This window comes from Pseudonaja textilis, chromosome 1, assembly GCF_049901715.1.
Source record: "Pseudonaja textilis isolate UNSWEBS1 chromosome 1, rPseTex1.2, whole genome shotgun sequence".
NCBI classification, from domain to species: domain Eukaryota; kingdom Metazoa; phylum Chordata; class Lepidosauria; order Squamata; family Elapidae; genus Pseudonaja; species Pseudonaja textilis.
In genome coordinates this window covers 132578972-132601135 of record NC_141990.1, presented here as the reverse complement: position 1 = coordinate 132601135, position 22164 = coordinate 132578972, and the positions used below count along the sequence as shown (strand labels likewise).

The 22164-nt window shown below is 41.5% G+C and overlaps 1 protein-coding gene across 3 annotated transcripts in view; it reads right to left on the bottom strand.

The window, feature by feature from the left end:
- Positions 1 to 21807, bottom strand: part of ASAP2 (ArfGAP with SH3 domain, ankyrin repeat and PH domain 2) — a 91293-nt gene extending 69486 nt beyond the window's left edge. For 2 of the 3 annotated variants that reach the window (XM_026695265.2, XM_026695267.2), the window contains exon 1: positions 21298 to 21807. In XM_026695265.2, the coding sequence (XP_026551050.1) occupies positions 21298 to 21423 (126 nt within the window). In that variant the 5' untranslated portion in view covers positions 21424 to 21807. Of the gene's footprint in view, positions 1 to 8135; positions 8187 to 21297 lie in introns of all 3 variants that reach the window. The other variant, XM_026695266.2, reaches the window with a different exon arrangement.
- Positions 21808 to 22164: the final 357 nt, after the last annotated feature.

Genomic DNA, 22164 nt, shown 5'->3' with positions numbered 1-22164 from the left:
TCCTAGACCTTAAAAGACTAAACCGCCACATTGCCCCCGCAAATTTAAGATGCACACTTTGCAGTCGATACTTATGGGTACCCGGCGAGGGACTGGCTCTCCTCAATTGACCTTTCCGAGGCATACTTGCATATTGCTATTCGTCCCTCTCACTACAGGTTCCTACGCTTTGCCTATAATAGACAACATTTCCAGTACGTCGCGCTTCCCTTTGGTCTGTCCTCCGCTCCCAGGGTGTTCACGAAGGTTTTGGTGGCCCTTGCCGCTCACCTGCGTTCCTTCCCCGTCCGACTCCACTGTTATCTGGACGATATCCTCATCCTCTCATCTTCTAGAGCTCTCGCCCTAAGAGATACCAAACTCACCCTTAATACCCTGCAAAACCACGGGTTCATTATCAACTGGAGGAAAAGTCACCTTTCCCCCTCTACCCAACTTACTCACCTGGGGGCAGTGATTGACACCAACCGGGAACTAGTTTTCCTGTCCCCAGACAGGTGGCTTAGCATCCAACAATCAATTAAGGAGGTCAGGAGGGCAAGAACTGTTTCTCTCTTAGAATTGTCTAAGTTGCTGGGGAAGCTTATCTCATGCATATCTATCATTCCCTGGGCCCGTTTCCATTCCAGGTCTCTACAATGGTTTCTACTGCCGTATCAACGTTCCGGAAGGAGCAACTCGCGACTTCGGGTCAGAGTTCCTCCGAGAGTTCTTACGTCCCTCCTTTGGTGGACCAGGCCGGCCATAAACAAAGGTCATTACTTCAAAGAGCCCGACAGGCTATCCGTCACCACGGACGCGAGCCTACTCGGTTGGGGAGCTCACGTCCTCTCCACATCGTCACAGGGCAAATGGTCACCAACAGAGCAACTCTGCTCCATAAACTGGCTGGAGCTTCACGCCGTTCTCCTGGCGCTTCGCAGCTTCCTACCCCAGGTACGCGGTCGTCATATCCTGGTCCTCACGGACAACATCACCGCAAAGGCCCACATCAACAGGCAGGGGGGCACTCAGTCAGCAAGTCTCATGAGAGAAGCCGAGCGCCTTTGCAGGTGGGCGGAATCAAATCTGGCCTCCATCAGGGCAGATCATATATCAGGAGCCCTCAACATTCAAGCGGACTGGCTCAGCAGAGCCACTATAGACCAAGCGGAATGGAGCCTACACCCTTCTCTCTTCAGGGAAGCAGCCTCCATCTTCGGGCCCCCCTTGGTGGATCTCTTCGCTTCCCCTCTGAACGCCCAACTACCGAGGTTCATTTCAAGATACCCCTCTCCCGGGGCAGAGAACCACAATGCCCTCCGTTGCCCTTGGCCCCCAGGGCTCCTTTATGCATTCCCCCCCCTATCCATCATCCCCAGGGTGATCCACAAGTTGATCCTGGAGCAGGCAGAGATCCTTCTAGTAGCTCCCTACTGGCCCAGACGCCCTTGGTTTGCGGACCTCCGCAACCTCTCGGTGGCTCCTCCCTGGAGGATTCCCCCAGACAGGATCTCCCTGTCTCAGGGCCCTCTTCTTCATCCCAAACCCCAATGGCTCCAGCTAGCCGTTTGGAGGTTGAGCGGAGCCGCCTAAGGGCTCAGGGAATTTCTAACCAGGCCATAGACACCATCCTGGCAGCCAGACGATCCTCGACCAACCGCATATACAATGCCACATGGGCCGCTTTTCGTTCTTGGGCCCTCAAACTTCAAATTAATCCTCTTTCTCCTTCCATAACCCAAATCCTTGATTTCCTCCAGGGGGTCTCGACAAGGGTCTCTCTACCAATACCCTGAGACGCCAGGTTGCTGCCCTCGCAACTGTTGTTCCCTCAGACGCTGGGGAATCCATCTCCCATCACCCCCTTGTCAAGACCTTTCTTAGGGGAGCTTCCAATCTCCGCCCCCCAACCATACACCGCTTTCCGACCTGGGACCTCAACAAGGTTCTGGTCGCCCTTACCAAGCCCCCCTTTGAACCCATAAGGGAGATTCCCTTACAGCTCCTCACCTTCAAGACCGTCTTTCTCGTGGCCATCACATCCGCCCGTCGGATTTCGGAGTTGGCGGCCCTTTCTATTAGACAGGATCTTTGTACTTTTCACTCTGACAGAGTCGTCCTCCGTCCCGACCCCACCTTCCTCCCTAAAGTAAACTCGGCATTTCACAGAAATCAGGAGCTCATACTTCCTGACTTTTGCCCCAATCCCTCTCACGAGAAGGAGAAACTGTGGCACTCTCTTGACGTAAGACGCTCCTTGAGGGTGTATATCACACGCACCCAGCCCTTTCGCAAGTCAGAGGCCTTATTTGTGTCCTTCCATCCTGCTTCTCTTGGTCACAAGGTGACGTCCTCAACTGTGGGCCGATGGATTAGGGCCGCTATTGCCAAATCCTACCAGGCTCAGTCCCTTCCCGTTCCAATGGGCATCACCGCCCATTCCACCAGAAGTGCGGCTACCTCAGCCGCATGGGCCACGCAAGCCTCCATACTAGACATCTGTAGGGCTGCCACCTGGGCATCCCCTCTCCCTTTATCAAGCACTATAAGATTGATATATTTGCATCCGCTGAGGCTTCCTTTGGCAGGCGTGTCCTTCAGCGTGTTATCGAAGTTCCAGAAGAGGTTCCACCCCAGACGGGAACCCACCCGCAGGACTAGCCAAGCTCTGGTATGTCCCAACCTGGACGCTCGGAGCAGCTCCATGGAAAAGGGGCGTTGGTTCTTACCTGATACGCTTCTTTTCGTGGAGCTGCGGAGAGCGTCCAGCCCCACCCGTTAATCCGTCTGGTGGGGAACCTCGCCGGTCAGCCAAGCACATTAACGTTCTTTAGTTAGTATGAGTACAGGGCCTTCCTTTCTCGTCTTCGCAAAACTGGGATGCCGGAGGACCACGTGATGGTGAGAGGCGTTCCTCAATTTCAAGCTCAGCCTGTAGGAGCCGAGACTGAAGCACCTCCCAACCTGGACGCTCTCCGCAGCTCCACGAAAAGAAGCGTATCAGGTAAGAACCAACGCCCCTTCTACTACAGGTAGTTCTTGATGTAAGACCATTCATTTAATGACTATTTGAAGGTTCAATGATATTGAAAAAATGACTTAGGACTGAGCTTTAATACATCCATGTTTTAACATTTTTTAGATGAATACGAACTGATTACTCTAGTGCAGGGGTGTCAAACTCAAGGCCTGCAAGCTGGATCCAGCCCACATGATGCTTAGATATGGCCCATGGGGCTGCCCTGGAAACAGCAAAGGACCGGCCCGTGGCTCCTCTGCCAGAGAAAACGGAGCTTGGGAGGGCTGCCTCCTGAAACCCTCTGCCAATGAAAATGGGAGCATGGGAGGGCCATTTTCACTGGCAGAATTCGGCCCACCACAGCTGCCCCCTATATGAGGGCGTCGAGCTGGCCACACCCACCATGGCCAAGCCCCTCCAGGCCCCCCAGGTGAAACACAACCCTGATGCACTAGTGAATCACAGGATGGATCGCCTGAAGAAATATAGTTTATTTCTTTGTTGCATCACTCCTGTCACACAAATCACTACTGGAATTCCTCGACTTACAACCATTCAAAGTTACAATGGCACTCAAAATAGTGACATAATTGTTTTTCACGCTTATGACCATTGCACAGTTGCGGGATCATGTGATCACCCTTTGTAACCTCCCTAGCTGGCTTCCAACAGGCAAAGTCAACAGAGGAAAGCAGATTTGCTTAATGACTGCATGATTCACTTAACAACTGCAGCAGTTCATTTAATTGTGGTTAAAAATGGGGAAAAACTCACTTAACAACAGCCTTGCTTAGGAACAGAAATTTGGGGCTCAATTGTAAGTCAAGGACTACCTATACAACAATCCTAGTAGCATGATACAAATGACCTAATATTGTAATTCTTTCCCAATGTACTCATCTGAACACTGACTAGCCTGTTCAATATTTCACCCTCTCCTAGTTTCTAGCCTGGTGTCTTAACCACTACATCAATGTGACTCTCTTTAGTTCTCTGAACAACCACAGAGCATGATTTACTGTCACTTTCCTCACCATTTCTTGCCTTTTCATTGCTTTGCTCTTAGGAGGAGGAGGGAAAAAACTAAAAATTTATGATAAGACACAGTCAGAATCGCTCTGGACAAACTCAAAGGAGATTCAGCTACCTGCACCAGTTCTATCCCTTTCATTGCTTGTATGACATGGGGAGATACAACCTAAAGAAGCCATAGTGATGGATTACCTAGTTAAAGTACAGGGAGCCTCTTTGACTTCATCTTATTCATGGTCACTGAAAGAAATAGCTAGACATCAGATAATTTACATGCCAGTGGAAGATCAGGTTTGTAGACCCATTCTTTACTAACTATGATGTCGGTTTCTGTGAAACATTTCAAACAAATATAAAAAATAATCATTAAACTGTAGTAAATCACACAGACTGACATATGCAGGTATAATAGGTTACTTCTTGCTGCCAATTTAAGTACAACAATACTCCTCTAAGCTGTTCTGGTTAATTAGCCATAATTAGAAGTTACAGTTTCCACAGTAACCTTAGCTCTGACAAAGATGTTTCAGTTATAGTCTGAACAGTTATTCCAATGTAAAAGCTTTGAATTTCAAACTCAATAGTAATAAGCATAACATATAATCCATACAATGTTCATTCCAGACATGAAATTTAGGATAGAGTGTTATTTCCATTAAATTAAATTGGATCTCTGGATATTCAAAACAACCTTATTGTTATTATTGAGTATGATAAATGTAATCCTAATTTTTATGCCTTCTCGGCTACAGTTTTTTTCAACTCCACATTCACAACTCTTATTTATCTAAAAAAATGTAGCAATTCATGAGAAAAAAATACCTTAAAATTCATAGTCCAGCAATAATTTTATAAAGATTAACAAAAATAACAAAAAAGTATTCTCCACCCCACTTCCAAGGCAACCATCCATACTTTCTATGTGGTTTCCCTCCCTCATACACAGAATGTATTTTCTCACCTTATATGTATGGGCAAGAAGTAGGAAGTTTTAAAAAGCACAATAAAAGCTTTATACTTTGTAGATTCTCCTTACCTTCTTAAGGCTAATTTATTTATAATTGCTAGGATAGAGGCATTATTGTAAATACAGTCTGAATTCAAAAGAAGTATAGATAGTCCTTGGCTTATGACTGTGCATTTAACAGCAGTTCAAGGTACAACTGCTTTGTAGTGACTTATGATCTGTCCTCAAAATTACATATCGTGATCCTTCAGTCACTTGATCACAATTTAGGCACTGGGCAACTGGCTCCCATTTGCAATGGCTGCTGCAAATAGGGGGATGGTGTGTGTGACACTTAATGCAATTTGCATCACCTTGGCTGTTGTCCAGCAAAGTCAATTGAAGGAGCTGTATTCACTCATCGACTGTGTGATTCACTTAATGATGGACGTAAAAATGACAGTACAATCAGGTCTGATTATGTGATGAGTCACTTAACAATCACACTGCTTAGTGACCAAAGTTCCTGTAGTGAAAACTTACCTGCAAAAGCAGTGTTCATCTTCCTGTTTCTGATAAAGCTTTGTGTCAGGGGTTAGATAACACAAAAGGTTGCTACAACACAGCATACCAGGCTGGGCTACCCTGGAGAATTGGGCAGATGCCAGACTGCTCTCAGACAGGACCTGAAACGCAAGCAGCTCTCAGCTTCTTGATGAGGCTGAACACAGCTAGAATTGAGGTGTTCTGACCGGCAGCACCAGCCTGCTCCCAAATAGCTTTGCCTGCACCAGACGATACTTTGATCAAGTCCATTTCTTTCTCCCTCCCTGCTTTTCACATGGCAGTAACAGTATTCTTGTGAACTAAATGAATGAATGTTCTGACTCACAAGGGACAAGAACAACTGCATCACGATGCCATTTCTTCTTACTTAGGAGGAGATGGTATCTCCCAGGCCCGTGATGGTGAGCCTTTTGGGCTTGGTGTGTCAAATATTCAGAATATGCCTAAACTGAATCTGCTGGTGTGACACTACCCCTGCCCCCCTCGAAAACAAGAGAGAGAGAAAATATTGACATATACATTTATCTTTCAAAAAATACAACCCAATCATGTGAGGCACTATGTATGTATGTATGTATGTGTGTGTGTGTATGTATGTATGTATGTGTGTATGTATGTATGTATGTGTAAGTATGTATATATATATATATGGAAGCCTGCACTCACAAACAAAAAAAATCTCCACACCACAAGCCAGGCAAACACCTGGGCACAAACAGATCCCCCCTGATACCTCCAGCTCAAACACACCCCAACCAGGCACCCAGATGAAACCTAGCTTCCTAATAAATGATAGCCGTCCATTTACTCGGAGCCAAGCCATATTAAAAGCCTCCAATACAGGAACACAATGTTGCCAGCCAATCAAGACAAAAAAAGCCACAAAACACAGAAGATATTAGAAACACCAATCAAGCAGAACACAGCAAACTCCAAGACCAATAAACACAGACCAAGACTCCCAACCAATCAGGATGAAGAAAAAACCATTCTGGCACAGCAGTAGGCTAGCCCCAAATTTAAAACAGAAAGTCTGTTGTGAAAGTCTGACTCACAGACGAACACTATAAAGAAGCCTGATGATGGCAGATGAGATTCTGCCGAAACGTTGCTACAACTTTAAAAGCACAACTATAATGATGTGGGAAAATACCCGAACAAAGCCAAATACCATACATATAAATACCCGCGAAAACTTAAGAAATACACACACACACACATACATGTGCGTATATATGCACTGGCACGAAGCCGAAAGCACCAGCCTGAGGATGGCAAGTGGGACCTTGCCGAAACGTCGCCAAGATACTCTTAATCTTACATGGGAAAAGACCTGAACACACCTGGACCTATATATATATATATATATATATATATATATATTTGTTTTCTGAGGTTCTCGGTATTTATATGTGGATCTTTGGTTGTTCGGGTTTTCTCCGCGTAAGATTAAATATATCTAGGCAACGTTTCGATGAAGTCTCATTCATCATCTTCAGGCTTCTGTCTCCGGCTCTGTGCTTTTCAGAGTAATATACATATACACACAATAAAAATATATATACACATACACACAAACGAAATAATTTACAAAAATGAAATAGAAGCAAAACCAACTCATCTGCAGAGGGAGTGGAGGCCATGCGACAGCACAAGGGTTTAGAGGTTGTGCAAGACCATACCTCGTTCTCATGCATCTCCCACAGTCTCCAAAAATCACCCCAAAATGGGGCATGCTTTTGAAAATAGTTTTTGTCAGATGTTAATGAACAGTAACATGTCCCTCTGTATGTCAGGCATATGACCTTTGACACATGTGTCATAGGTTCACCATCACTGTCTTAGGACCTTAATTCTGTGTCTGATTCCTTTGGTCTTTCTTCTCCTATGAAGAATATTCTTCAGGCATGGACCCAACTCTTTTTCTCACCAGTTCGTGTTGAAATTCCATAAACAAAGTATAAATCAACTATGCTAGGGAAGAAATACTGCTCCATATCTGAATAAGGTTTTAATAGGAACAGCTCTAAGCATCTAGGACAGATCTGTCCACAGACATTCTTTCTGGTCATCAATCTCCACCAAGAATGTCAAACTTGGGGCCCACGGGCCAGATGTGTCACATGCAGGCCATGCCCACCCCGGCTCTGCAAAGGCAAAAAAGTCACGATACATCACATGAAGCGATTGAGTTTGATACCCGTGATCTACACCCTTCATGTTTCACCAATTGCCATTCTTCCACCAAGTAGCAATGACATCTGATACTTCACCATATATATTTCCATGTATATTTATATATCCAAACTAGACTGTGCTGTTTCTCTGTGTCATATAATATATGTGGGTATATGAATGTTTTAATTAGTTATATTTTTGTCATGTTTATGTAGTCTGTATGGGAGGTGGTAAGTCTTTGAGAGACGTATGCAATGAAATTTGATTTTAATGTATGTCGATTAGTGTACATTTTAAGTGACTTAAATTATTCTAGGTGTAAATCTACCTAGTATGTGTAAGATTAAGACATAAAAATCCAATCCTTCATTGTTATTCTGTGTTTAAGGAAAAAATGACTTTATTGCTCACCTTGATGATTTAAGAGTCTTCATGGCTTCAATATGTGAAAATGTTCTCACACTACATAAACAGAAAACAGAAAGTTGCTGGGTAGGGAATGCTGTATATGTAAATGGTAGGTTTGCTCTCAGTTCTAGATACTTTTCAAGAGAAGGCAGGCTTTAGAACAGGGGTCTCCAACCTTGGTCACTTTAAGACCGGTGGACTTCAATTCCCAGAATTCCCCAGCCAGCTGGCTGGGGAATTCTGGGAGTTGAAGTCCACCGGTCTTAAAGTGGCCAAGGTTGGAGACCCCTGCTTTAGAACAAACATGGGGGAGGAGGGCGGGTAGGAATGTTGCCTTAGGAAAGAATAGACAAAGACTACTAATCTTCCCTACTCACTCTGTAAATCATTCTGGCTTCTCTCTTAATTTTGTTTCAAACTTTTCCGGTTTTGTTTCTGCCAAACTCCAGCTGATCTGAAATTATTTGGCAGAACTTCCGGAGCAAATGGTTTTAAAAAAATAGTTTAAAGCTTAAAGTTCAAAACAACAAAAGATATTTTCTGTCTCAAGTACACACACTTGCTATTACAGAATAGCAAATCAAGTAACTGGCTTATCTACAGTCAGCACTGAGCTGCAACAACTTTCGGTGGAGGAACTTCCCAGCCTAACAGTTCACCTGAAGTAACGCTTGTTTGTTTATTAAACAAATCTATATAGTCATCCAAGTCACACATTGTTGACACTGGGCAGTTTCCAACATTTAAAAAATCTACTACATAATAAAAACTCATTTAAAAAAAAGCACCCTCCACTTCTCATGGCAGCAATGCAATCAGATCAACCATTTGATCAGCTCCTTCTCAATTCGTGGTCCCAAGATCCTGCTGACAAAACCATGGTTTTTGTGGTTCACCACTTATGCTGTACAATTGAGCTAAGGTGGTTTCTGGCAGCTGAAAATGATGGTGGATGATGTTAGGTAGGGTAACTTGAAAAAGGACTGACTTTTTAGCAGATGTGATTGAATATTATTTGACAGGTCTCTTTAACAAATCTGAGCATTATCCTCTTTTCTGGTTATACTACCAATAGCTATCCTGTATTGTAAAGCAACATTTCTGAAAACATTTCTTGAATTTTGAAAAATAAATAAATACTATTATAAAGCAGTTCCATATCTTTGAGAATACTTGGAATTGTTACTGCATTGTTGCAGGAAGTTTATTGTACTGAATATTATTTTCAAAACCAATTATCATCATACATATATACCTAGAAACTCATTCTCTTTTAGGTAAGCAGCATTATGCAAAATACAGAATTGAAATTAGAACAAATGAATATTAATAATATATAAAAGCAAATTAAAGGCATGCATTTAAAAAACATGGAGGAAATATTTCATATATCTAGTTTCCACTAACATCCTTTATCATACCTCTCCAAAATTTTTTAGACCATCCTTGCTTCTACCACATCCATACATGGTTCATACACTGACTTTTCTTTTAAACTTTTCACCTCTCTTTTTCTCAGGTTCTTAACAATTCGATTTAGTTATGATCTTCTCAGTCTTGCCATTCCTCTCAACTCACTCATTCAAATTGCCTTAATGTATTTGTTTTGCAATTCAATTATTTATTCCCTTTATATGACCAAAACACCTCATCAACAAGTACAGGTAGTCCTCAATTTATAACTATTGTTTAGCAACTGTTTTTAGTTTCCACAAGGTTGGAAAGAATGCTTTCCAGCCCGTACAGCATTTCTGGCCATTGTACAATGTTATACTACCCCCTACATCAGGGGACCCCAACCACCGGTCCGCGGACCAGTACCAGTCCGTGGGTCATTTGGGACCGGGCTGCCTACTTTGCTTCAGCGCCATCTTGTTCCGACGTGCTGGATCGAGTGCTGGTTTTGATGCCGTCCCTCAGCCTCGCTCGACCAAAAACGTCAGCTCCATGCCGTGCGTGGCTAGAGAAAAGGGTAACATGGTAGCTGTGGAGAAGCTGCTCTCCCTAAGAAGGAGGCTCCTGATTCGCCGGGCTTACGCCAGGAGTTCTGCGAAGCTATGGTGAAGGGAGGCTACGCTGCTGCCAATTACCTCGATCCCAGCCTGCACGAACTCCCTCGCCCTCTTTGGAAGCGGCCGGCGACCTGGTCAAGGCTCACAAGAAGTTCTTCTTCAATCGCCTCACCGACACGCGGCTACAGGCCACTCAGGTGAGTGGCAGGAAATGGGAGCTGGGCAGCCACAGACCAGCTGTCTCTCCGTCTGACGGCCTCGGCAGAATCTCTGCCTCCCAGCGCGCTTGGTCCTCCACCCGCAGGCTTCCCCGGCCCCTTGCCAAGCGGGTTTTCCACCCCAGCCCGGCAGGGCCCTTGCTGCCTTCCCCTCGCCTGGCCAGACGGGCTCCTTGGGCAACCTGGCTGCCTCGTGCTGAGAAGCATGCTGCCAGGCGGGGGCCACGTGGCGCAGGGCAACATGCCACCGCCCGGCCCTGGCAAGGGAAAGCAGCGGGCGCTCCCTGGGCGGCGGCCTCGGCCCCACCACCAGGGAAGCGGCTGCCCAGCTCCGGAGCTGATCCGCACCTCACCGGCTGGAAAGGAAGGGTGTGTAGCGTTGGTGTTGTGTGTGCGATTTCTTGGTGCGCGGCGGGTCTCTTTTGGCCGGCCCCGATTTTTTTTTTCAGAGGGGAATATCATGCCTGCATTAACCATGATTATTAAATCCAATCCAACTTTGATTATAATTAAATTAAGTCTTAACTAGCTTTTCAATGAGTGGAATATGTAATAAAATAAAATTAAATAAATAAATAATTTAAAAATAAATAAATAAATAAAAAACCCTAACCGGTCCTTGAAAAAGTGTTTCTGCGTGAAACCGGTCCCTGGTACAAAAAAGGTTGGGGACCACTGCCCTACATGATCAGATGACTGCATTTTGGGCACTTGGCAATCTGTTTGCATTTTCAACCAGTTGCCAGCTACCTTGTGATCATGTGATCACCATTTGCAACCTTCTCTGGTGGCTTCCCCAGAAAGTCAGTGGGGCACTATTTAGATGGCTCCCTTTTATGGAGTCTTCTAAACAAGAGCAGCACTCTTGTAGATGCATTTTTTTTTCATCTATAACTTTCTCACTATTCCAAGCAGCTTTCATTTCCTCTTTCCACATGTCCACTTTCCCTCCATTCTGTTGGAAAATTAATTTGTCTTCTGCTTATATACTTTTTCATATAGGACTCATACTTTTTCTTCCTATATAGTTGCTATACTGTCACTCTAGTTTCTTCCACATCGTTGCTTTTTGTATATTAATTTTCTCAATATTTTCACAAATGGAAACTTCAGACAAGTAAGACTGAAGTAATGTGCTTCCACCTCAACAAGATGGCCCACCATGAACTAAGTGTAGTTTGAGAATACTCTTCTTGTTCATAACAAGTAACCCAAATTACTTTAGGGTAAGGTTACTCTAGAACAAAGTTGTCAAACTCAATTTCGTTGAGGGCCACATCAGGGTTGTGTTAATTTTGCCATTTCTGCTGGTTGCATCATCTTCACCAATCGCTCCGCCATTGTGAATATTTCAGAATCTTTTCATTTTTGCACATTTTTTGCAGCAATAAATATGTGGATTTCTATTTTCATCGAAGTAACTATCTATAGTTCTCAACTTATGACCTCAACTGAGCCCCAAATTTCCATTACTAAGCAAGACAATTGTTAAGTGAGTTTTGCCCCATTTTACAACATGTCTTGCCACAGTTGTTAAGTGAATTGCTGTAGTTAAGTTAATCAAAGAATCAAAGAATCTGGCTTCTCCAGTCACAAGGCCGCAAAAGATAAAACCACATGACCCTGGGACACTACAACTGTCATAAATTCATGCCAGTTGCCAAGCATCTGAATTTTGCCATGTGACCATGGGAATGCTGCAATGATCGTAAGAGTGAAAACAGGTCATGGGTCACTTTTTTCAGTGTCGTAACTTTAATGGCCACTAAACGAATAGTCGAGGACTACATGTATATGATATTCATTTTACATGTTTCATTCTTAATTCAGTTGTTAAACTTCAGGAATTGCTGCAATCTTGTTCTACGCATTATAAAGAGCCCCAATGAAGTAATCAATTCAACTCAATAAAATCAGATCTCCATCATTTCCCTTAATTTGACAGACATCCAACATGGTATTTGGTGGATTTGTTAGAGTCCTGACAATATTCTTGTTTCATGCATTATGTTATATTATTTACCATTCATTCTTCTTTCATTACGAATACTGTAGAAATCTCCTATTTGACATACACATGTCATTCACTGGCCATCATAGCTCTGGTCAACCGAGGTTTTTAATAATAAGGAAACAATTTTATCTTGATACAAAGGAGAGATGAATGAAATATTTTTGCTGCTGAAAAATTATATTCCATTTACTAAAGAAGTCAATCTCATAATTAAAAGAGGTTTGAAAACTAATTTGAGTGGTCTTTTGTGTATTATGAATCTTCATATCCACAGAACAAAACTGTATCAAATAACAGTTTGGCTGTACTCTATATTGTAATTCAGGGAGGAGAAAGAACCTAAAAAGACTGTTCTACACTTTGTAATGAAATTTTCAAATAATAATCTTATCTTACTGATAGGGATTAAAATGATTAGTGAATGCATTTTGTTTGCTAAATGAGTTTCTTCAAAATAGATTTCACTAGTATCATTTAAAGAAAATGACACAAACAAAAATAAAAATAAACAACCAACCAACAGTTTTAATGGAAAATGAAGCACAGCAAGTAACACATAATAAAGTTTACTCTGCTTTCATGCAGCCATAGTCTATGTTTTAATTTGGGGGCGGGGGGGGTAGGAGGAGTTGCTATAATTCAGATATGAACACTAAAGATTTAACTGTAAGAATTGGCATTAAAGAAACATGACTGCTTAGAAGAATTATAACATTTGCACAAATGCACTTCATACCACTAGAAAATTTTAGGAAATCTTTTTGTTATTCATTCATTATGAATTGCATCCCAACCCTTGCAAATTACCAAAAAATACAGTTTCAACTACAGGTACTCTTCAATTTACAACTGGTTGCCTAGCTACCTTTCCAAGTTACAACTGACCACCTCCCAAAAAAGACTTACAACCTGGTTTTGACATTGCCCAACCTCCAGAGTCATGTGATACATTATGGGCACTTGCAGTACCCCATGATCACATGACTAAAAATTACGACAGTTTGGCCTGAAGCTGTATTTACTTCCAGTTTCTGGCAAAAACCAGCCATACAGAAAAATAGGTTTGCTCAAGGACTGCCACATTCACTTAATTACAAAAAAGGTCATAAAATTGGGTCTGTTCTGGTTACATGGTAATGACCAATGCTGCTGTTTAATAATCGCATCATACCAAATAAGCAGAAGCAAATCCTATCTACTTATTTTGCTGCTATTAACAGCATCCTAGTAAATCACTTCAGATTAGCCAATGGGTCAATGACAGAACACATGGCTACACTCTCTGTAAGTGTGTTACGACAATCATTCTGGGAAGTTTGCAATGATCATAGCTCACAACCAGCTGAAGTGACCATAACTTTATTTATTTATTTTATTTATACATATTGGTACATACATACATATTGTACAGGAGTTAATTCCTTCACAAAATACAGGGATGGATTATACTTCTGCAAATCAAAGCAAGTGATGAAGACAATTTTCAAATGTAGTGCTAGCTAGGATTTTTAAATCACAATTCGTTGAACAAGATGTCACAGTCTGGTTTGCCCATGCCATACTATCAGTTGACTGGTTGGTTTGGAATATGTGAGCCATTCACAGTTAACAGAAGTGGGATGTAAACCTACAGAAATAGCTTCATTTTCAAAGTGAAGTAGGCTGTGAAGGAGAACCTTTTTTTAAAAGTAAAAACAGCATCTTGATCACCCATCTGTTTTGGAAAACTATCAATATACTAAAAATATTTATGAATATGGCAGTTGTTTAAAGTCAGCATGAAACTGACTTTTGAATATAATTTACTGTAATTTATTGTGAACAGACACTACTCAAAGCCATAGATGAAACTGCAAGCCTTCCACACATACACAACTACTAAAAACTGTAGTCTAAATTTTTTTGTGTTATACCACTGCTACATACAATTCCTAGCAATTAAATAGCTACTATGTTTCTCACAAAATAAGGCCGGGGCTTTTTTTTTTTTTTTGACCCCTGAAAAAACGGCTAGGCTGTCTTTTCGGAGGTGACTTAATTTCCTCCCCAACCTAGAGCGGCCCATATGCATGTACCTTGCCACAAGGCCACTTCTATCGGCTGACAAAAGCTCCCTGAAGGCAGAGTCCCCAGCCGCTACAGGGCGTGGCATGGCTGCCCATGTCCCCTCACCTTTAGGCAGTCTCTTTTGGGCAATGGAAGCTCCCCAAGTGCAGTCACCAGCCACTTCGATCGGCCAGTAGAAGCGGCCTCGGGGCGTGTGCACACACTCCCCTCACCGCGAGGCTGTTTCTACCGGCCAATCGAAGTGGCTGGTGACTGCCCTTGGAGAGCTTCCATTGCCTGAAAGAGACTGCCTAAAGGCGAGGGGACACAGGCAGCCACGCCATGCCCTGAAGCGGCTGGGGACTCTGCCTTCAGGGAGCTTCTTTCGGCTATCCGGGTATTCTAGCCTAGGCTACCTGCAGGGCACTCATAAGGCAAGTTTTCTCCCCACCCACCCCGCCCTTCCCCTCCATTTCTCTTCACCTTGTGTAGTTCTAACGAACAATGTGAGAAATGGCGGGGAAACGCATGTTATAAATAGGACTAAATTTTGGGGGTGGGGCTTAATTTCACCTCATGACTAGAAATCATGCTGGGCCTTCCTATTGGTGGAGGCCGTATTGTTGGAGAAACACGGTAACATTAAACTTGTCCCAAAGTGAGATAATTTAATATAACTGATTCAGAAGAACTTGTAAAAAATAATCCTGAATTGTAACCCTGTAAGAAAGAAAACCATTATAAGCAAATTCCTATATACAAATTCTGTCCTATGATACTAGCCTGGTTTCTGTGTCATTCCAAAATAATTTGTTTAAGCTAAAGTTTCCTGAGGAATCTAGAAACTATCTAGAGAAATCTGGAGTATGTAAGAGCTGCAGTGAGGAAAGAAAATTGTTATATTTTGTTATATGAGTAAAAACCTATACATGATAGCGACAACTATGTCATCCATCAAAAATCAAGAGGCTTCTAGATTTTTGTTGACTGAAAAATGATTAGGTTTTGCTGTTTTACTTATTACCTCAAGCAAAACGGATTATTGCTTTTTTTCCCCCTTTTATACAACAGCTAATACTACTTGGAAACAACATCATAGTTTCCCAAATTTTAATAGAACACTGCATTGTTGACCTTTTAATATGCTAAATATAAATGCTAAAATATATCTATCCCTTCAATCATCAGCATTAAGAGAAAGTCCAATCTGCACTACGGTAGTTTAAGAATTTTCATATTCTTTCTTTTACTCATTGTTGCTCACAGAAAATATAACCATATTTAAGATCATTTCTACTTCTCTATCTTGGTATTCTCCAAATGTGATCACACACTGCAGCCAGCATTGGCATTAAGAATATTTGGAATTATGCTTGGATTATGGGGGTGACAGTCCCAGAGAGATTACATAATTGTTTCCACAAATGGAATAGGCAGGATGTATTTCTCCTCAAAGGAAGTAAGAATAAAATACTAACGTATTCAGTTTTAAGAGTACATTTAAGCAGAGTACATTTTAGTAAAAAAACAAATGGTGATGAAATATTTATAGGTTTCAAAGATAGCATGTAATTTATTCATATTTATACTTATTTTATTACACTATTCTGTAATTATTTTTATTTGGTGTAACATCAAATAATTTTCTTCTGAACTGTGTCATTTTGCACTGATTCATAAAAATATAGCTTAAAAGTTTCACAAACAACAAAAATAACATTACTTTTATGGAATTGATCACCATTATTATGAATTTTTCAAAGAGTAGTTATTGGTATATTTAAAAATGTAAAATTTCAATACAATATACAATAAGGGGAAAATGATAGAATACTGCAAAACATTTAAAACTTAATATCTTAATTGCAGAGATGTTTTTAAACAATTAAAAGAAATATCCATTTAAAGTCTCTCTCCCCAACTAAGACAGAAATATTTAATGCCTTTCATTTGGGATGTAAGATTTTAGTTGATGTGGCCCCAGTTAGTGTCTGTAATAATACTATCCTATTCCTGAAGTTACTTTCTAGCCTGATTTTGAGATGATCCTTCAAAAATAACACTTGTGTTTACCTTTGTATTCTGCTGATGCACATGTGCTATTCCAATCCAGCAAGACTCAAATTAGATGTTTATTCATACTTCCAGATATCAAACAATTAGCCATCACTTTAAAAAATAATTAAATTCAGATTTCCCACTACTTACCACTAGTAAAATTGAGAGGGAAATATTCTGAAAAACCAACTGTACTGCTTTATAATTGTAAATTAAAAAGTATTACATTTGCAAATATCCCAACACACAACATTCAGAAATTATATCTGTAAATTATTGTTGCAGATTAAACAGAGTTGATTAGCATTATAACAACTTCTCTCTTTCTGGGTAACTTGATCAACAGGTTTTTCGCTTGCCTGCAGAAAAATCTTAACTGATCACCTCATCTAGGATCAGAAAGGAATCCCCTCCAGGACAAATGTATTCTTACTACTGTAAATATGCTCTAATGGTTTGGGTTTGATTTACTAACTTTATTATCTGAAATAGAGAAAGCTCCTAGTTCACTGTACAACATACTTTTTATAATGAAATGAGACAATAAAAAATGTTTCACAAAGACATTTTACTTTTTAGTTCAGCAAACTATGTAAGAATTACCTCTGTGTAGTTATTCCATAAATATATCTAAGAAATTGTTCTTAAGTCAGAAATTGTTTCTTAATTATAACAAGTCATAAAAAATAATTTTCAGGAAATTTTAGAGCAGTTTCAAATTTGAAACAGGTTGAGCTCAAAATGGGGCAATTTTGAACATAAAACATTCCCAGAATCACTGAAGACTAAACAACATCAAACAGTTGTTTTTTACTTGAACCAGAATGTTTTATACTCAAATCATTTATAATACAAAGGATTTTCCATACCTCTTCTCTAGAACATGTTCAAAATTTAATAATGAAATCTTATGATTATTCATTTATATGAAAGTGAATACTATTAAAGCAACAGGTTTTTACTATTTTTATTTTATTCATCAAATTTATATGGCTGCTGTTTGCATATTTTATAATACTAAATGTAAATACTAATAATACTAAAATTTTAGTCAAATTACTTCTTTGTGTAAGTAGATCATACTCGCAGAATGGTAGCTGAAGCAATTTTAGAAAGGAAATAAAAACATGTTTTTAATCGTCTCAAATTATTAACAGTGAAGCAGTTAAAATAGGAGATCAAATTCCATTTGATAGAGTTCATCGGTGTCCCATACAGACAAGAAATCCTTTGGACCATCACAATGAACTCTCTTTTGAATTATCCCCACTTGTAAAAAATAGACCTTCAGTCATCAGACATATTACCTAAAGTTTCTATTATTTTAGTGATTCATATAGTGGAGTCTAATTACTGTTTTAAATAAAGTCTGTGGAAATAGTAGTCTGGCTGGCAAGTCCTTGTTGTGCACAGCACAATACACAAACAGGCATCATGCAGAATCAGATTCAGATAATAGACTACCACTTCCCTTTTGCAATTGGGAGAATGACAGCCATGTCTGATGACATCTCCACAGACTTTATTTAGAGAGGATTAGCACTATAAATGTTGCAAATGATAATATGTATCATAGAAAGATATGGGGGGAAATGAACTTTTTAAATAATAGCAATGTAGATTGATTTTTAACATAAATATGGTGTAATGAAGCCATTTCAGAACTTCTCTACAAGCAATTCAGAACACCGGCCTTCATTGCAAAGAAAGCAATACTAGCAGATACTGCTATATCGATTTATAAAATTTAACACACTCTGAATAATTCTTAGGGAGCAATTCTTAGAAGATTAGTGGAATATTGATAGTATTATCACTTCTATTATGTCAAAGATGATCTCAATGTATAATGATTATTTTTCTCTATCAAGTATCTAAAATCAAGAGATTTGAGATAAGAAACTCTGCCCTGCTTTGAAATCTACTTTCAGCACTGTTTGACCTGCAAGAAACAGCTGATAAAGAATCAAGTATATTTCAATATTTATTTTTGCTTGCTCTTGCTTGCTTATTTAAATTATCTGCTTTCCCATTTATAATTGCAGTTTTTTTGCATTTTTAAGCTATCACAACCACACTAAGCATTCACATTTACCTCACCAGAACTGAGAATGACGCTCATTCACAAATCAGGATGTCCCGGTGTCTGACTCATAAGATTAAAAAAAGAAATCCCATGATTGAAGTGGTAATTCAAATGCATTTTTTCTCTACAGTACTTCTTCAGGTTTTCATCCTTTATTGTTTAAGTCATGAAGAAGCTATTGCTGGTAAGAATATGAAAGTTAATCCAACCATAAGATTTCCTATAAGCCTCATTCTTGTATTTCCAGTTTTAGACAGATTTTAGAAAACGTACCTTGAACTTTCATAGCATACACAGGAGCATTTTTAAGAAATATAATTTTGTCATGTGTTAAAGAATGATAGGCAGATAGCACTTCTACAAAATAAGCATAAATTCTATCAACTTTTAAAATTAAAGCACTATTGTTCTGTTAAAAAAATTCAAAATACAGGAAATGTTAGTGAGTAGCCTAAGAGTTATTTATGGAATTGATACATGAAAAGATTCTATCATAAATATAAAAGTCTATTTTAAAATTAAATTTGGATGTCCTCCAACACTGTGCTTCAATGTGAAACTTCCATGGATTCAGAAGAAATGGTATGCTTTTTTACAAAGGCTTAACAGGAAATGGACTACACAGTATATTGGCCATTCCAAGTATTTTTTCCATCTTATATCTATTCATTTTCAATCGGACAACCTGAGCGAAAGAGTTAATGGATATCTGTAGGGAGAGGTGGGACTTTCAAATACCAAGCTGCTAACTAACTCTTGCTTCACAGCACATCTACTTAAATGCATATTTAGACTTATGCATGCCTGCTTAAAAAAATAACTTTCACTGTATTCTATGCAGATTTATGTAAGAGAAATTTCCACTGTGTTTAACTGCAGCCTCAGAGATTGAAAACTCGCATTAATTTTTATTTTAAATGGTAAAAGGAAACTTTTCCTAAAGACTGCTTTGTATTTCTTAAGATCTTAACAACATACACATTGAAAAAAGTTGAAGAACTAATTAGGGTACCATAGCTGAAGAGGTAAACAGTAATTCTACAATTATCATATGCACAAACTAGCTTGTTTTAAAATATCAGGCACAAGTACAATATATGAGCCCACCATAACAAATTACACATCAATTTACAATACACTGAATACTGATGAAGTAAGTCTAAAGAGACCAGTACTCAGTTTAAAAATGCAAAACAACTTCATACTTTATTTATATCAAAGAGGTACAATTACTGTCAATAATACAGGTTTCAAAATTAACAGGGAGGTAATATTGTGTTAATCCAAGCACTAAAGGAAAAACTTGCAACCTACATATAATGTTGAAAATAATAACAAACTTTTAAAATCCTAATACAGCCTCACAAAGAATTCCCAACCAAGATTTAATATTTTGTACCCTGTTTCAGAGCAGATAGACTTTTTGTGAGGGCTGGAATGAACAAAAGCAGAGTCCTACATCAAACCCCTCTGCCTTTAAAAACACCATGCGTGCAATATCCACTTTTCTTTTGTCTGAAGAGAAGACTTAAAATCAAGAGCCAGGGGTCTCTCAACTTACTAAGCGGGGAATGGTGTAGACTTGTGATGTCAGCAAAAGAGAAGCCTGAAAGAACTGTTGTTGCTTTGGGTTTTTTTTAAAAAAAAATCAATCCCAAAGCTGATATTAGTGGTCAGGGACTTAGGCCCTTTGTTTAGAAATAGACGCCTTTCCATTCCTGAAGGAAGGATGCCACTCAAAGATAATAGAGAGGAATTGAACACTTAAAAAGAGTGGAAGACACCCTTACACTCTGGAAACATTAGTACATTTGCTTTACATGTTCGCTCAAAAATAAGCCCCCTGAGGTTCAGTGGGGCTCCCTCCTAAAAGAATGGGGCACAGCATGGTGGCTCCTACGGCACCTATTGAAAAAAAAAAAAAGAGTATATCCTGCTGCACAAACTCCTCAATCTCGCAATGGTGGTCCCTCTCTATCCAGAACACAAGAACTATACTGAAGAAAGGAAAGTAACTATGGATGAGTTGTTTCGTCAGAGGCTCTTCCCGCCCTCTCCCGCAGAGAAGCTGCAATCTATCAGGAAGAGTTAAGGTGCCTCCGATAGCTTTTGCGCCTTCTCCCCCCGCCACCCTCGATGGTTAACAGAAGACAGGTTGAAATAATGGGGCGGGGGGGGGAAAAGAAGATGTCCAAATACAGGTGGTTCCACACACCGCCCCCTCCCTGAAAGGCCGAGGGAAGTCCAGCCATTGTGGCAGGAGTCTTATTAGCAGGGCTGGAGGTGCGGGATTAGTAACGCCGAGACGAATTTTGCTGAGAGGAAAGAAGCGCCAAGAGAGAGGGATCCCGCACCACACGCACAAAAAGGAAATATATGTATATATATATATATATTAAAAAGGCGGGCAAAAAAGGGAGTAGGAGAAAAGCCGCGCGAAGCTTCTTCCCAGCCTGGCACAAATCTCTCCCCCCCACCCCCGAAGGCTTTAAGGGCGCTGAGCTGGGCACGAAGCCCCCTTTGTGCCGGAAAGACGCAGGTCTGGGCGAGAGGGAAGCAGGCTCGAAGCTCCGCTCCTCCATCTTCCAGCCAGCTTCTGCCCGCACACAGACCGACCCACACAGACGAGCCCGACGCTGCCGCGAGCGAGCCGCCTTTTGCAGGCCAGGCGGAGGGGCAGGGCTGAGCAAGGGCTGGGCTCTGGCTGCCCCCGCTGGCGACTCCCGCTCACCTCTTCGATGGCCGTCACGGTGTTCCGGCACTGAACCATCCGGGTGGTGAAGTTGGAGGCGGTGGGCGCCTTGTAATCCTCATTGGTCTCGGACACGAATTCCGACACGGAGATCTGGTCCGGCATGGCGGGGAGGGAGGGAAGGAAGGAAGGAAAGGGAAGAGTAAAGGAGAGCGGCGGCGGCGGCGGGGCGGCTCCAGGAGAGGAGGGGACGGGGAAAAGGGATTGGAAAGGCAGCGAGCGAGAGGCTGGCAGGCAGGCAGGCAGGCGGGAGGGGGAGCCTCCCCGCCTTACATCGTTCAACAACCCGCCGCTGCTGCAGGGCTTTCTCCTTGCAAGCTAAACAGCTCGGAAGCGTTGAAGGGGCTATTATTGTGACCTACGCGCAGATAGACACAGGCAGGCACCCCGCACGGACACAGACACACACGGAAATGCTCTAGTTTCGGGGAGGGACGGGAGACCGAACGAGCCACGCCGCCCTGCCTTCTAAATCACGCACATGCCGGGGGGAGGGCGGGGGGGAAATAAGCCAAACCAGCACTCCTCCCACAATCACGCACTGGTGGGGGAGAACCCAACACAACGCCCGCCCCTCTTGAAGGCCAGAGCAGGTTGGGAGCCCTGATCGGAACCAGGCGGGGAGGTGGGAAGACCCGGTGTGTGTTTATGTGATTGGGGAAGGGTATCTGCACTCCTCGACCCTGGTGCTCTGGCAATGCCAAGGCACGGCTCTGCCCCTTTTCAAAACCATCTTGCAAGGTAGGGAAGGTTGGAAAGGAATGGCCCTAGAGAGAGAGCTAAACGGGGGGGGGGGGAGAGGTGCCTGGGGGTCTCACCTGAACTTCAAGCAGGTGCTTCTACATG